General features: G+C 41.8%; 1 protein-coding gene across 1 annotated transcript in view; it reads right to left on the reverse strand.

Annotated features, from left to right (window-relative positions):
• The window catches only part of TTC8 (tetratricopeptide repeat domain 8), a 35,123-nt gene extending 23,269 nt beyond the window's left edge, over positions 1 to 11,854 (reverse strand). Inside the window, exons 1-3 of the mRNA XM_028717968.2 lie at positions 11,591 to 11,854; positions 1,065 to 1,185; positions 611 to 674 (exon numbers count right to left, since the gene is read on the reverse strand). Of these exons, the coding sequence (XP_028573801.2) occupies positions 611 to 674; positions 1,065 to 1,185; positions 11,591 to 11,704 (299 nt within the window). The 5' untranslated portion in view covers positions 11,705 to 11,854. The remainder of the gene's footprint in view (positions 1 to 610; positions 675 to 1,064; positions 1,186 to 11,590) is intronic.
• Positions 11,855 to 16,288: the final 4,434 nt, after the last annotated feature.

Below are 16,288 nucleotides of genomic sequence, written 5' to 3' on the forward strand. Positions count from 1 at the left end.
AAATAACTTCTGAAGTTCGTGTTGCACTCTGTTACTGTTAGTTCTATATGAAAATTAGTTCCCAGTTAAAGGAATACTAACAATAACATAAAACCCCATGTGATTATTTGGAAAGACAATTTATAACACCCTTCATACCATTTAACTACTTTGTTATTAAAGTGTTGTAGAGTACTAATTTAGGCGTGTGTGTATATACATACGTATATATGTATACACATAATTTAAATACCCCTCGTGTGTGCTTGTTCGCCATGCTCTGAGCATCTTCCAAATCTCACTGCTTTTGTTCACATTCCAGCACAATTATATTTTCACATGTTTGCTTACATAAGGGAAGACCGGGGCAGGCGGGAGGTGAAGGAATCATCTGATTCAATGACCAGTCTGTGGTTATGAGTCAATGAGGGCAGGAAATGCATAAACAGCAATACAGAAGCAACTGAAGAACTTAAAGTGTGAAGAACTGCCGCAGAGGGTGTAGGAATGGATAAATCAAAAATTTAAGAGACACTACTCGCTGGACAGCATTTACTAGTGAAGGGCCACAGTGAACTATATGTAGTGCATTGACACCTGGACTAATTAAATTTATCAATGAACTGAATACCTCACAGCTTGGCTAGGACCTCCACCCTGACCAGTTCCAGGGATTTTCAGTGAAGTACCAGGTCCTAAAAACAAAAAAAGTATCATTATTTAATGTAACCAATAGATCAATCTCACCTCTCTAATTCTCTTCCCATTTATTTATTTTTTTAACCCTTCTAACTACTCAATAACATGAGGCAGAAAGTTTTCCTGCAGGGCAATCCTAAACTCAGCAGGGCATGACAGAGCGCTGCAGCTACTACCACAGTCAGTGAGGTTATATTCATTTAAAAAAACAACGAAAATAGCAACTACATCATATAATTGCATTAACTGAAAGTGTTCAGTTATGCCACAGTATAGTCTGTGGGAACAATACACTATTTAAGGGAATTGTTAAGTAATTTTGAAATGCCGGGAAGGGAGTCATTGTGTGGCCGAGACATTTTGAAGGAACTATAGATATAGCTTACGTGCAACTTGAGCAATAGCATTTTCGTCAAGCATCATCTCAGCGATGCCTTCCTGATCCACATCAATTTCATCCACGTAAACCATTTCTGTTAATGCTCGTATTTTTAAGCACCAAGCAGCCTAGATGATAAAGAGGGGAACCAAGGTTCAATAAGCCAAAACATCTACAAAAAGACAATGCAGTATCAAATTATACAGATAATACAGATGACTGAAGCAACTCAGGAATAGGTCTGTCGGCAGATGTGAGCAAAGGAAGAATAGCAAGATAAAAGGTGGAGACTGTGGCGCAGAGAACACTGGCTGGATTCTAGTCTGAGACACAAAAGTGAGAAAAAAACCGTGGATGGGGGAAGGCTGTAGTTGCCCTATGTTATTACGGTCCTATACAGCAAAGTTCAAGCTGAGATCTCTTTTCCCCATTACCGAAAAAGGAACAAATCTGTCAGAGCACTATCAGAACATAGGCAAAGGGGTTTTTAAAAACAGGATTTGTGATATGGAAAGGTATTTTACTATAACATACAGAGTATGAGCCAAAGTGCCCTCTAATGTCTGATATTTCTCAGAATTTGCTTTTAAAATACCAGAGGTGCTGTTGGTATGTGTATGGCATTTTCCTACAACTTTTCCTTTTAAAGGGCCCTCAGGCCACATCCTGCTTTTTGAATTTGGGCATATTTTGAGGAAGGGGGGGCTGTGCATAAGTATTTTGAGGGGGGAACTCAGTAAAAGTGAAGGTACGGATCCAGCACATGCATCTTCTGAATCATAAGCATATCGCTTTCAATGCAATTAATCCTCAGCCTTGCGGGGAGCACTTTTTGGAAAAAAACCACCCAAACCAAATAAAAGTAATCACAGAGCTGATATTCTGCTGTGTGTGTGATTGGCTCTGCTTTAGTTGTGTACCGACACAATTTTTTTGTGCTTACTAATAACCTGAAGGAAAGTATTCCGTGCAGACCAGTCAGTTTATTGAACAAGTACCAAAAGTAGCTTCTTCCTAATGGCTGAAAAACTCTCAACTCTCTTTTTTGGGAGGGCAAGGAAGAGAGATGTGCACCATCTCTACATATTCTCCCAGTCACTTAATAAAAACCTAATGAGCTAACTGAAGTTAAGGAAAAAAGCTAAAATGGTAAAGTGGAACTGCCAATACAGACCGCCATCTGTTTCTCAGGCAAAGATTTGCAATCAAAGTAAATATCAGGCTTTTTATTCACCACAGACATATGCTAAAAACGATGCAAAGCAAGCATTTCAAGTATCAAAGGAAACCTTCCAGATCACAGAAAACCCAGGGTTTTTCATAGCCAAAGAGGTTTCCTAGCGGCCGCCTGCCCATAGATGAATACAGGGATAGCTTCAAGAAACCTCCAGTTCTCTTACACAGACTACCCCACCCCCTGGGAAAAAAATGTTTCATATATTAATCTCCAGGGCAAAGGCATCCATGAACAAGATGTAAAGAAAGCAATGTACTTTAAGGCAGTTTAGCAGCTGGAAGTAAAGAGAAAGTTATATAATCAGCTCAGCCATACTTTAAAAAACCTACATGCTGCAATAATCACAGTAAAATGTCTGGAAGATCCCATGTTAGAGATCGTTAGGAAAACAAGCTGAAAATAAAACTGCCAATATTGTTATGCAAACTGGTAGCATTCTGGTTGCTGCACCTCAAAGAGAGTACTGTAGAGCTGGCAAAATTTAGGGGGAGAAATGCTATAGATGGGGGCAGAACAGCAGGAACATGATAGAGATGTATGGATTTATGCTCAGTGTGGAGGAAGAGGTGAGAGGTTTTTCTATCTCTTTCATAATACTAGATTAGTTGAATGCTAGGCTATGTCCCTTGAATGCTTATGGATTTCTCCTAACAATTGGCTACTGAAGAGAAGGAACTAGTAGTCAAGAGAACTTTCCATATATCTGATGCCCTATTGAAGCTATGAAGAACTCTGCTACCAAATCTTTTTAGCAACTAATTAAATCAAGGATAAATTTAGGTTTTTGGTTTGAATGACATTTTTGTTGTTGAGAAAAATGGACATAATTGTGTGCCTCTTTAACAATTTATATCTTGCCTCCTGCAAAATATCTAAGGCACCCCGTGACATGAATATATCTACTCTGTCTTTTGCCATAGCAAACAAATTGAGTTGATCATTTTAGCAGCTCTGAATATGAATACATTTGAACTCCCAGGATGCTCTGCCACCTACCTTAATGTGGCTATTCTTGAATGAAGGAATTTCAAAGGGAGGCGACAACAGGAAAATGATAAATAACAATTTATCTTATAGATTCAACTCTTATCACCTGTGGCTTAAATTGGGATAATGGGTTTTGTATCATCTTCTATGAGTTTATTAGCTTATCAATGTCAGAATGTTTGTGTTTTCAACAATAGTGTTTCACCATTAAGCTTTTGTCACTGTCTGTACTTTATTTCATTTCCCTCAGACCATATTGTTTACAATCCCCTCTCCCAGGTGCACACATACTAGCAAGTCAAGATACCATTTATGCATCTGATGATAATGGACTCCAGTTCATTATGCCATAAGTTAAAGCCGATACAGCAAAAACAACAGTCTTGATTGTAACAGGCCAGCACCTATAGACACTGCTCTTGCTCATTTTAGCAACCACTGAACAAAGCTCTCAGTATGCCAAGTGTCCCCAAGCTTTTTGGTACTGGGTGCTCATTTAGAAATCTAATAAACTTTTATGGGGATCACAAAATACCTGTTTTACAGAAGAAAAATGGCAAGGTTCAGAATCTCCACTAACAGAAAAACGTTTATGTACAGCCTAAACCAAATGAAAAAAGGGGGAGAAACAGACAACCTTCCTAAACAAACCACCACAATAGGTTTTTAAAACTCCTCCATTTCAGGTTTTTTAACAACAACAACAACAAAAATTGGGAGGGGCAGGGGGCCTTGGTGGACACTAAGGGAGGATCGGTGGATGCTGCAGTGCCCATAGGGACTATGTTGGTAGCCTGAGAAGTACCGTATGTCCTTCTATAGTTCTACATTTTACGTTTTACACAGGCTTATGGAAAAAGTTCAAAAGCACTCTTAAGTGCAAGTAGATAAATAGGGACCGCTTTATAGCGGGAAGGTAAACGGCGTTTCCGTGTGCTGCGCTGGTGCTAGCTCACCAGCTGCAGCTTCGTCACGCTGGCCACGTGACCCGGAAGTGTCTTCGAACGGCGCCAGCTCACAGCCTCTAGAGTGAGATGAGCACGCAACCCTAGAGTCGGACACGACTGGCCTGTACGGGCAGGGGTACCTTTACCTTTACCTTTATGGAAAAAGGCTTCTATAAGCATTAAGCAGTCAGAAGTAAGAAACTTCAGACAACAATCCCCAGAGTGTAGTTTAAGTTAAACTCCTATTTTCCAGTAGCTTGGCAGGAGATGGCAGTGCCAAAGCCCTCATTCACACCATCTGGCTGGGATCAATACCACACAACCAGGCCCCTTCCCATCCCATCTGCTGCTAGGATTAAGAGAACAAAATTTTAAATATTACTTATTTCAGATTTTAAGGACAATTTTATGCAATCCACAGTCTGGAAAAGATATATACAGAGCTTGGATTATGATTTGGGTTGCGTCCCACCCTCAACTCCCTTGAAATCAACACTGCAGCTAAACATGTGCGATAAAATATACTTACACATGTCTAAGTAAGTAAGCAGCCCCTGTAAGTCCCATTGAATTCCATTTATAAATAAACTATTTTATTTATTTAACAAAACCTATGTATCGCTTACTCTAAGCAGTTCACAAAGAAAAATATAAAACATTCCTTTAAAATGGTGGTGAAAATGAACATTAAAAAAGTTAAACCTAACATCTGCAAATGTAACAAATGTAAACCAAATATAAATAAAATCAGCAACTCAAAATAAACTGTACATAATAAAATTACTTGTTAAAATGGCATGCCTGGATAGGCTTACTGAAACAAGCAAAAAAGCCTTTAGCATGAGCTGAAACCAACACAACTAAGGTGCCTGTCTCATATTAATGAGCAGGGAGTACAGCCACATTAAACAATCAATTCATTTTAAGAGCAGAATGAACATTATGTGGCAGTACACGTCCACAAATCGAAGCAGTCAAGTGGATACATATGGGGTGAGACAAGCCTTCAACTAAACTAGGCCCTTAAAGAGTGAAGCCCTTGAGATTAGCAGTTCCTTGAGATTAGCAGTCCTGGGTGTACTTGATGGAGATGACTTCATATATGAAGAATCGGTCAAAGAAGAAGGAGGAGGAGGAGTTTGGATTTGATATCCCGCTTTATCACTACCGTAAGGAGTCTCAAAGAGGCTAACAATCTCCTTTCCCTTCCTCCCCCACAACACACACTCTGTGAGGTGAGTGGGGCTGAGAGACTTCAGAGAAGTGTGACTAGTCCAAGGTCACCCAGCAGCTGCATGTGGAGGAGTGGGGAAGTGAACCCGGTTCACCAGATTATGAGTCCACTGCTCTTAACCACTACACCATGCTGGACGTGCTGATGGACAGCAGGACCATGGTGAGCTGAGGAACCACAGCTACGTTCACCAGGCTGGTGTTTCTGCTCATCATCTCAAGCTCCACAGCTTTGCTAGTGATTGTTGTGGCTTCTCCTCTGAGGTGAAAGGAGAACATGTCCCTTCCCACAACTCTTATTCTCGTATTCTAGAGGGGACTATGAGATCAAGCAGTATGCTTAAAGTCATCTGGAGAGTTTATACAATTTCAACTCTGGAGAGTTGAAATTATAAGGGATATCCTTATTAGCATTAGCTATTAGTTATTATACTACACTCTGATGTGAATTTAGACATTTATTTTTCATTAGCAAATACTTTGAGAAGTTTTAATCACCACTCCATCTCTTATTATTTCACCACTGATCCAGAAGGCACAGAATTTGCATCAATGATGAAACATGTATGAGGCAGCAGTAAGAAATTAATGAACCTTAAGCACCGGCAACAAAATACTATATGTATTTTATACATTATATAACTATCATACAGTTCAACAACAGTTGACAATTGCTTTTCTCTTGTCAACCAATACTATAAACTGGTGTTAGTTCCTTGCCTTCAAATTGACATATGGTACACAAAGAACAATAATCAGATTAGGCAACTAATCAGGATGATCAACCACGACAGCAGCACAGAAGCATGTTCCTGCTATAAAACAAAGAAACCCAATATACATATTTTTCCTATGGTTGATGATGAAAGGTTATTTCCAGCAGCAGAACCTGACAGACTGCAACCCTGCATCCATTTGTCTGGGAGTAAGCCCCACTAAAATCAAGGGGAGTTACTTTTCAGTAGACAAGCACAAGACTGCAGTTAGTTCCTCTCTCAAATGCTTGTTTAAAGTGATGTACATTTACTTGAAGTTTCAATGACAACGTAATCCTAGGCATGTCCACTCGTAAGTAAGTCCCATTAAGTTCAATGGAGCACTCTCTGTTAAGTGTGTATAGGATCACATGTTAAATGTGTATAGGATCACATGTGTTGCACTCCCTATTAAGTGTAGGATTGCAGCTTTAATTTTTAATCTCCAATACTGATTGTTCTGGTAGCAAGTTAATGCTGCTGCTGTTTTAAACTGTACATTTTGTAGATTAGACCCATGGACGCAAACGACCTACCCCCCAGTTTGTCTGTGTCTGTCAAATAATCACTTAACAATCAGATCTTGCGACTTACAGTACAATGCACTTAAAATGCATTGCACTTAAAATGCATTGCACTTAAAATGCATTGCACTTAAAATGGGGCATATGGCCTGTGAAACCAGCATGGAATCACAATAGTTATGTTTTCTGCCATGCCATTTTTAACTCAACAGTTTTAAATAAAAGGCTGTTTACAATAAAGTTTATTGTAGGTCAAGTTTATGTAGTATCAATACAATAAATAAGGTTTGTGATATATACAGAAATATATATATATATATGATGATTTAAGCTTAAGTGCTTGATAGATTAATTGATTAGACAGGCACCCTCCTTTCTGAACTTGAGGTACACGACTAAGACTCTCTTGTTCCAGTAGGAATTTTAAGGTAGTGTTTAAGTTTCACAAATTGTTATCCTTTCATTGTCCCATTTACTGTGGATTGTTTCTATGTACACCACAGAGAAATGTGACTAATTAAGCTGTATAAAAATTTCTTAAATAAATAAATATTTATTCACTATATTCTTTTCAGTGCCCTGCTGAAGACATTATTTAGACAAACCTTCCTAGATGTTTCAAAACTCTGTAGTGTTAATTTGTTTTAGTCTATTTTACTGTGGTTTGAACCTGTTTTAAATCATGGTTGTGTTTTATTTTAGTGATTATTTTATTGTTCTATCCTTTTGCAAACCGCTTTGAGATTTTTCTACAATTAAATAGTATATATATTTTATGAAATATAAAATAAAATAAAATTTTTATGAACAAAACTATGTCATAAAGATAAACCCATGTCCCACTCTATCTTCAATGAAGCATATATATTTGATCCTGGTGCATATAAAGTAATTACTTTAAATTATGGTGATGACACTGAATTATACACCAGTACTGTACTTCCCATTGTCCTGAAGGACTAAATAACTTTTATTTGTTTGCTCTTTCAGCTTTTTCTTAAGGTGAATCCCTACATGCAGCCCAGGTTTATTTGCAATATTTTAAAATGCCAATATATAGCATTAAACCTTTATCCTGGGCATCGTTTCAGTGCTCATTGTATTACAAATCTTGCAACGAGTCTGCAGATCTGATTCTACATGCATCATGTCATATTATATGGCTGAGAGAATGCTGGGAGCATATTACAGCAGTGTCCCAGATTCTACACTGAGTTACAATTGTTCTTTGATCTCTCAAGAACACAACAACTTTCAAGAATACACAAGAAACCACTTCTATCCTGTTCCAATATAATTTACGAGTTGTGTCTACCTTCTTGAGGTTAAAGTTGGCTCATTAAATAGAGAAAACTAGAATGCTGAGCTTTTCTAAGTAATTTGTACCAAAACTTTAGAGCTGTCGCTTCCTAAAGATCTGCCAGATCACAATGGAAAGCATGTGAGATAGTATTTAAGTTAAGCAAATAGGTAACTGAGGCTTTTAGCATGTGGTCTTTTAGTTGCTTTAACCAAATTTTAACAGCTTTAAAATCTGTGTTTTAAATCTACCATCACCTGCCCTGAGATTAATTTATGTCTCAGTTCAGAACATCCTACAGCTCTAGTAGGACTGGAAACTATGGTTTGTTTATACTTCACTTTGGCAAAATATAGAAGCAGAAAGCTTCTAATCTCCTCCTGCGATGTGAAGGTTGGAATACACAAGGCCTAAGTTTACTGTGGCTTTTTCATGAATCTCCAAACTATGGGCTGGATCTAGACTTCCCATGAGTGTAGTTTCACTCATGCGACATTCCCACTGAAGGTCATTTTCATCCATTCCTCCCTGTAAAACTGATACAAATGATTTGGGCACCATCTGGAACAGCTGGGAGGTGGTGCTGGGGTCTGACAGGGTAATGAGAAATCAATTAAAATTGCCTCCCCTTTTCCACACAATTAAGAGTTTATGCTGGATCAGAGTTCCTTCCAGGAACAGGAGGAGTCCTTTGGTTCATGGAAGGGCATATCTAGATCTAAACCTATAGTTGGAAGGATTGTCCGAAGTAAACCATTGTGTTTGTGTCATATAAAACCAGTTCCTGGGTTCACTGCTGTCACACATAGACATAATGCAGTTAAGGTCTGGCTTGGTCCTCAGAGTTGTCCCCATCAATTTCCCTGGAACAAAAACAATCAATCTTCAACTTGGGACACTGTTAAATGGGCAAGACTTGACCACTCCTGCACATGCTGTGTGACTTTCACTGATAGATGTGGGGTGATGGATTACAATACAAAAGCCCTTCCTTAGCTGTCACAATGTCAGACATTTAGGCAATGTATTCAAAATAAATTAAAATATCCTCACTCCTCTATCTGAATCCTTCCCATCTTGTTGATACCTTTCTTCAACTACCACAACACACCAAATTATATTAGTAATGAAAATAGTGGCACTGCTGCTACCTAAATCTTGGAAGCAATGCTTATGATAATATAGCCTGAAGTGGTACTTATTGTCGTTCTCTCTTACATTCCAGATGTACCTTGTTGGCTCATGTTCAACAATAATTCTCTCTTCAAGTCTTGAAGCGCTATTGCCTAGCTAGAACATCTCCCATGGTGTATGTAGACTTTGTTCGTTGTTCTCATGGCTAACATTTTACATTTCTCTTTTGAATTCTCTCAAACTAACCTTCCAATTTAACCATGTTTAATCAGAGATGGGGGACGAGGGTGGCGCTGTGGGTAAAGCCTCAGCACCTAGGACTTGCCGATCGAAAGGTCGGCGGTTCGAATCCCTGCGGCAGGGTGCGCTCCTGTCGTTCGGTCCCAGCGCCTGCCAACCTAGCAGTTCGAAAGCACCTTCGGGTGCAAGTAGATAAATAGGGACCGCTTACTAGCGGGAAGGTAAATGGCGTTTCCGTGTGCGGCTCTGGCTCGCTAGAGCAGCGATGTCACGCTGGCCATGTGACCCGGAAGTGTCTGTGGACAGCGCTGGCCCCCGGCCTCTTAAGTGAGATGGGCGCACAACCCTAGAGTCTGGCAAGACTGGCCCGTACGGGCAGGGGTACCTTTACCTTTACCTTTAATCAGAGATGAGCCCTTCAATGTGACTTTCTCTCATCAGTGGGGTTAGGAATGCATTTTAAATTATCATCTAATATACTTGCCGATTTTTCCAGTTTACAATGCCAGCAAATCTAATAAGTGAACAGTCTCCTTCACCCAAATAATTACTGAAATTATTCCCTCCAAAACCAGATCAAGAGTAGAGCCTTTCTGAATGCTACTGAATATTTCTTTTCAATGTAACATCATACCATAAAGTATTTAATCTTGTATTGCTTTCTTAGAAAGTTCTCTGCTCATCTTACAAGAGCAGCTTCTAAAGCATAATTCTCAAACATAGTTGGGAAGAAAGTACTCTATGCAGAACTATGTCAAAGGTTATCCTGTACTAAAAGTAATTGTCAAAGGATACTAGGTAGTTTGGGTGCAGTTTGTTCTAAATAAAATCTTACAAATTACTTATTTTATAGATTATAAAGAGAACCAGTCTCAGGTTTTTGTGGTCTTTTCCATTCTCCAGTATTTCGAAGTTTGCTTTGTCAAAGAGGTTCAGTCTACTTATTTAAAAGATGCATGGGAAGAGGTTGACACAGTTGTTGCTAAAGAACTTATAAATAATCATGTTAATAACTAATAGGAAATCATGAGCTTGGATGAAAAGAAAGAAGCTTCCATTTCCGTGCCTCCTTTTCTTTTACCCTATTTCAAAACTAACCACTTTTGTTATAAAGCTTCTGCCTTCTGGAAGAAGGTACAGGGTTATAAAGACTAGGACCAGCCGCCTGAGAAACACTTTCTACCCAAATGCAATTCTGGTTTTAAACACAGTATAAGGAGTCTCTATAGGAGTATACTGTATTTTAAAATGGGGTTTCGGAGTTTTTAGGGGGTTTTAAATGTCTTAGGTAGATTTTTCAATTTCATCGTTCTGTATGGGACAATGACAATAAAGATATCGTATCGTATTATATTATATCGTATCGTATCGCTACAAACAACCCTGTGGCACCTTAAAGATCAACAAATTTATTATGGCACAAACTTCTGTGAACTTCAACAGTTCATTATCCAGAGTTGCAGGTACATGCACAAAATGCTTGGGTGGAGGAGTGTGTTTGTGTGTGTGTGTGTGTGTGTGTGTGTGTGTGTGTGTAAAAAAGGGAGGTCAGATGGAAATAAAATGCATAAGAGAGGATAATCATACACTTTTTTAAAAAAGTTTTGTGAACTGCTGCTGTTAGCTGACAAGACATTCCAGCATTAGTCAGGCAACTAAGCCATAAAATGTGTTTAAAATCCCTTGTCTAAGTTTCAGCCTACAAGTGGAACCGCATCATTCATGACACCATGGAGCAAAGAAAGCTCTTTGTATCTGGTGCCTGGAGTCTTCTTGTCAAGGTGTGCATATTGCTGACGTACACAAACAAACAAACAAACAAGAGCAAGAAGTGCAACAGGCATAGCTGTCAACCTTCCCTTTTTTTGCGGGAAATTCCCTTATTCCAGCGCCGTTTCCCGCTGCTATCCCGGATTGTTAGATATCCCGTCTCCGGGACAGGTGAGGCTGCTGATCCCTTATTTTCAAATCCGAAAGTTGACAGCTATGGCAACAGGCAGTCTCCCACTCCTATGCAAAATGCCGGCGCGTGTGCACGGTAAGGGAGGGGACCTCCAAATGCACAAAGAGCCATTTTTATCTTTTAAATCTGCCTGCCCACGGACCCATTTTACGTCCTTTCCCCCCGGGGACCCAGCACCCCACACGCCCACACCCCGGCTCTACCCGACTTGACCTGGTCGCCGGGCTCCTTTTCCAGCAGCTGGGAGCAGAGATCCGAGCAGAGCTGGAACTTCCTCCGCCTGAAGTAACTCAAGGCGTGCAGCAGCGGGTCCATTTCCAGCCCCATTGCGGGCCAGAGGCGCGGCGAGTCGACGACGAGAACAGCGCGCCTCCTTCGGCGTCGCCGCGCTCCCTTCTGCCTAGGCCCCGCGCCCCAACTTAGCTTTGCCCAGCAACGCTACAGCCAGGGTCCTCGCCGGCGTGTAGTCGGCTAAGCAACTGCCTGCGCAGGAAAAACAACAACAGCCGAGTGGGAGCCTTAGCTCTCCTCGCTGCTCAGCCCTTCCCGCTCGCCTTGCGTGAGAAGTAGAGAGAGAGAGAGAAAGAGAGATGGTTGGCCTAAAAGACTCTTAGGAGTCGCATCCCATTTCTCTTCTTCTGTGCTCTATTTTGTTTTGTATTATTACCCCTCTCCTTTGCAGGGAATTAAGGCTGCCGGTTGCTGGCAGGGTTCTTTCCCCAGGTGCTACTATATTATTGAGAATTTTTGTGTGTGTTTTTTTAAAGAGCAAGCTTTTCACAGCAGGAATGTTTCGACTGTTTTTGTTTGTTTGTTTGTTTTGACTGCAATGAAGCTGCTTAAAAGCTCAAGAGCTCTGTCCGGGGAGCGAGAGGGCAATCCTGTATTTAGCAGTGACTGAAGAAGAAGGGACGTTCTTTTCACTTCTCAATTCTGGTGGGGTGGTTCGCCTGAGTCCAGCAATGAGGAGCTTGTGGCCCTCCAGATGTTCATAGCATCGTGAAATTGTAGAGTTGGAAGCATAACAGCTAACCTCCCCCCCCCCCCCAAGTTGATAAACATTGCCATTCAAACGTGTGTGCACACCACATCATGTGATCAGTTGTGTGGGGCGGGGCTTACCTGGGCCCCCCAATATTTTATTCAGGTTGGCATCCCAGGTTGGAAGAGACCCCGAGGTTCATCTAGTCCAACTCCCGGGAATGCAGGAATCTCAACTAAAGCATCCCTGACAGATGGCCATCCAACCTCTGCCTAAAAATGGCAAATGAAGTCCACCAGCGAGTCCACCAGCTTCTGAGGTAGTCTGTTATACTGTCGAACAGCTCTTACCGCCAGAAAGTTCTTCCTGATCTTTAGTTGGAATCTCCTTACTTGTAACTTGAATCCATTGGTTCAGGTCCTGACCTCAGGAGCAGAAGAAAACATCCATGAGGCAAGGTGATGCCAATACCTTGGGCATGCAGGCTCCACCAGGGCAGCAGATCCAGTCTCCGAGGAGTGCATTGCCTGCTGCTGCTTCCGCGGTGGCAGTGACAGTTGGATCTGCCGCCACCTCGTCAGCCTCCTCCCGATGCCGCTACTACAGCAGCCTCTTGGCAAATAGGAGTTGCTGCTCGTCTCCCACTTTTGTTCACAATGTAGATCTTTATTCTCCCACTTGTTCCCGATGTAGATCTTCACTCACACCTTTTCCCCTGGTGGGCATGGATGCCAATTTGAATAAAATATTGAGGGGGAGGTAAGCGCCACCCCATAATATTGATCACCAATGCTATTTTTCTAGAAAAAGAGGTGCCAGAACTCACCGTAAACACTTCCCTTGTTCTCTTATAACAGCAATGGCACCCACCTGAGAGGTGCCAGAACTGAGTTCCAGTGAGTTGCGAATGAAAAAAAGCCCTGTTGATCACAATGCGTGGCACACACACACTATTTAAATGACAGTGCCTATCAACTGGGGGGGCTGCCCTCCCCTCCTCAAATATTTTATTGGGGAGGGCTGAAGGGACCTTGGCTCCTAGGAGGTGGCTCTTCTGGGACACCATTTTGTGGTTTGCCACAGGTGTCTTGGAAAAGCCCTCTAACCAACAATCAGCGGTAATGGGAGTTGTAGTCCCAGAAGTATCTGAATCATTTCTTTATTTACTTCCTGTCCTTCACCCTGAAGGCCCACAAGTTCCTCTTGCCTGGTCTAAGTTGGACTAGGACTGAGGAGACCCAGGTTCAATTTCTCACTTGCTCATGAAGTTCACTGGATGATCTTGAGCCAGTTACTATCTTTCAGCCTAAGCTACCTCACACTGCTGTTGTGATGATACAGAAAACTCCTCTCTGAAACCCAAATGAACCATTGGCCTGACTCCATACAGAGCTCTCCATGGTCTTAGATATTCTGCCTTGAGCTCCTTTGATTAAAGGTGGGGGTATAAATATAAGAAGCAAATAATAAGAAACTGTGTGAGGTCTCATTATTATAGTATTATTATTATTTGCTACCACTGCTGTTGCAAGGTTTAATAGTAAAAGCAGGGTGGTGCTGTGTATAAAGTCCTTAGGAGCTAAAGAAAATCCATTTTGTGCTATGAAATACATTCATCATAATCCACTTCCTTTGCAAAGCCTTTCCTATAAAGTCAGTCTGACCTCTGCTTTGCTAACTACCAGTAAATCCCCATCTCTGCTACTCCATTAGCAAGCCCAGCGCCCTCCCTCTCTCTTCTGTCTTATGTGGGATGTGATCCTGTGCATATTCACAAATAAATTCAGTGGGACTTACTCCTTGGTAATTGTATATAAGATTGCAGCTTGTAGTCACAAGAGTAAGGTTACCAGTTGTCCCCGTTTCCCAGGGACAGTCCCTGGATTTACAAATCAGTCCCCTGACAATATCTATCTATTTAGTAGGAAGTTGAAAAGTGTCGCCAGATTCATTGAAAAAAAAACTGGTAACCTTACACAAGAGTCCTAATTCTGTTCTTTACAGGGCAATCAGAGAGTTGATAGGACATGAGATCAAAAATGACAGGAGGAAGCAACAGCTATTTAATATGTTAAACATGCTCGTCTTCAGTATACTGTATTTTTCGCCCTATAGGACACACTTTTTCCCCTCCAAAAATGAAGGGGAAATCTGTGTGCGTCCTATGGGGCGAATACAGGCTTTCGCTGAAGCTTGGAGAGTGAGAGGGGTCGGTGCGCACTGACCCCTCTCGCTCTCCAGGCTTCAGGAAGCTATCAGCAAGCCTGGGGAGCCCGCGGGAGTTCCCGCAGGGCTCCCTAGGCTGCGGATAGCAGCCTGCCACCCGGCGCGCGAGCTGCCCTGAAGCAGAGCGCCCCACGCGCCGGGCAGACATCCGCAGCCTGCCGCCCGGTGCGCCCTGGATCAGAGCGCCCCACGCGCCAGGCAGACATCCGCAGCCTGGGGAGCCCTGCGGATAGGAGCCTGCCGCCCGGCGCGCGGGGCACCCTGAAGCAGAGCACCCCGCGTGCCAGGCAGACATCCGCAGCCTGGGGAGCCCTGCGGGAGTTCCCGCAGGGCTCCCTAGGCTGCAGATAGCAGCCTGCTGCACAGAGTGCGGGGCGCGCTGAAGCAGTGCGCCCCGCGCTTTGGGCAGACATCGGCCAGCCCCACAAGCTCAGGGGACAGCAGGGAGGCTCAGCGCCGCCATCCCGCTGTTCCCCGACCTGGTTTGGAGGCTGGCGCTGGGCAGAAGCGAGCTTCTCCCCAGCGCCAGCCCCACAAGCTTGGGGGACAGCGGGGAGGTGGAGCGCCGCCATACCGCTTTCCCCGACCTGGTTTGGTTTCCCTGACCTGGTTTGGGGGGGGAATAAAGGGGGGGAAATTCCTTTATTTCCCCCCAAAAAAACTAGGTGCGTCCTATGGGACGAAAAATACGGTATATTACCTGTGATAAACTATGAAAAAACATGTTCTGTCTCACATCTGTGCTGTGTCCTTTCCCCCCAAAGGACCTATTTGTTCCATTGTATTATTCTTAGTTCCATCTGTGTGCTACTGTGCAACCCTCCATCTACAGCTTAAAGATGTGGGAGAACAGGGGAGCAAATCTTTAAAAATGCTCAGCTGCTATACAGTCATCAGCCAGTCACAGCCAATACAGTGAAACAATCTGCATTTCATGTTCACATTAACTCTCTTGAGAACATGCTGTAGCACTATGGAGAAAAGCCTTAAATTATTTATTTATTTAAATACTATGCACAATTGGTTAGATTATTTATTTATTATAGCCCCAGACATGCACATTGGCTTTTTAAAAAAAATTAGGCTTGTTTTATATGCCTTTTGAAAATTGTTATTCAAAATGTTGCACTATACATATAGAACTGCAGGTGAACAAACCCCGTTTCAGAATTTTTTTACTCCTTGTTGCAATGATTTTTGCCCAAGACATAGATCCAGTAGATTGTGCCCTCTCTCTATAATCCTTTAGTACTACACATTGTGTTCGCTCCATAGTATTTCTTGATAGGTTTGCATCTCAAGTTGGTTGTCCAGTAAAGCTGTTTTACAGTCATGTTCTATAAAGTATAAGATACTGGTGTAGTGCATATATATGCATCAATCAAACATTTAAAAATGAAAATATTAGCCTGCACTAATTATACAAAAAGATATTAAAAACATACTGGAAAACACTGCAGATGCTGTTTAAATGCATATAAAGTATTGCTTTATGTCATTTTAGATCACATCATAAGATAACCAGTTCTGCAATTGCAGTCACAGAATTAGAATTTTAAAGAGTTCTATATTTAGTTCTGTTGTCAGTTCAAAATCAAATCAAGCTGAGAGACGGAAATCAAATTTTCAGTGAAAGAACATTTGTAGGAAAATGAAGCAATTTAATCAGCCTATTTGTGTGTGTTTCATTTATGCCATTGAGG

The sequence above is a fragment of the Podarcis muralis genome, chromosome 1 (assembly GCF_964188315.1).
Source record: "Podarcis muralis chromosome 1, rPodMur119.hap1.1, whole genome shotgun sequence".
Lineage (NCBI taxonomy): Eukaryota > Metazoa > Chordata > Lepidosauria > Squamata > Lacertidae > Podarcis > Podarcis muralis.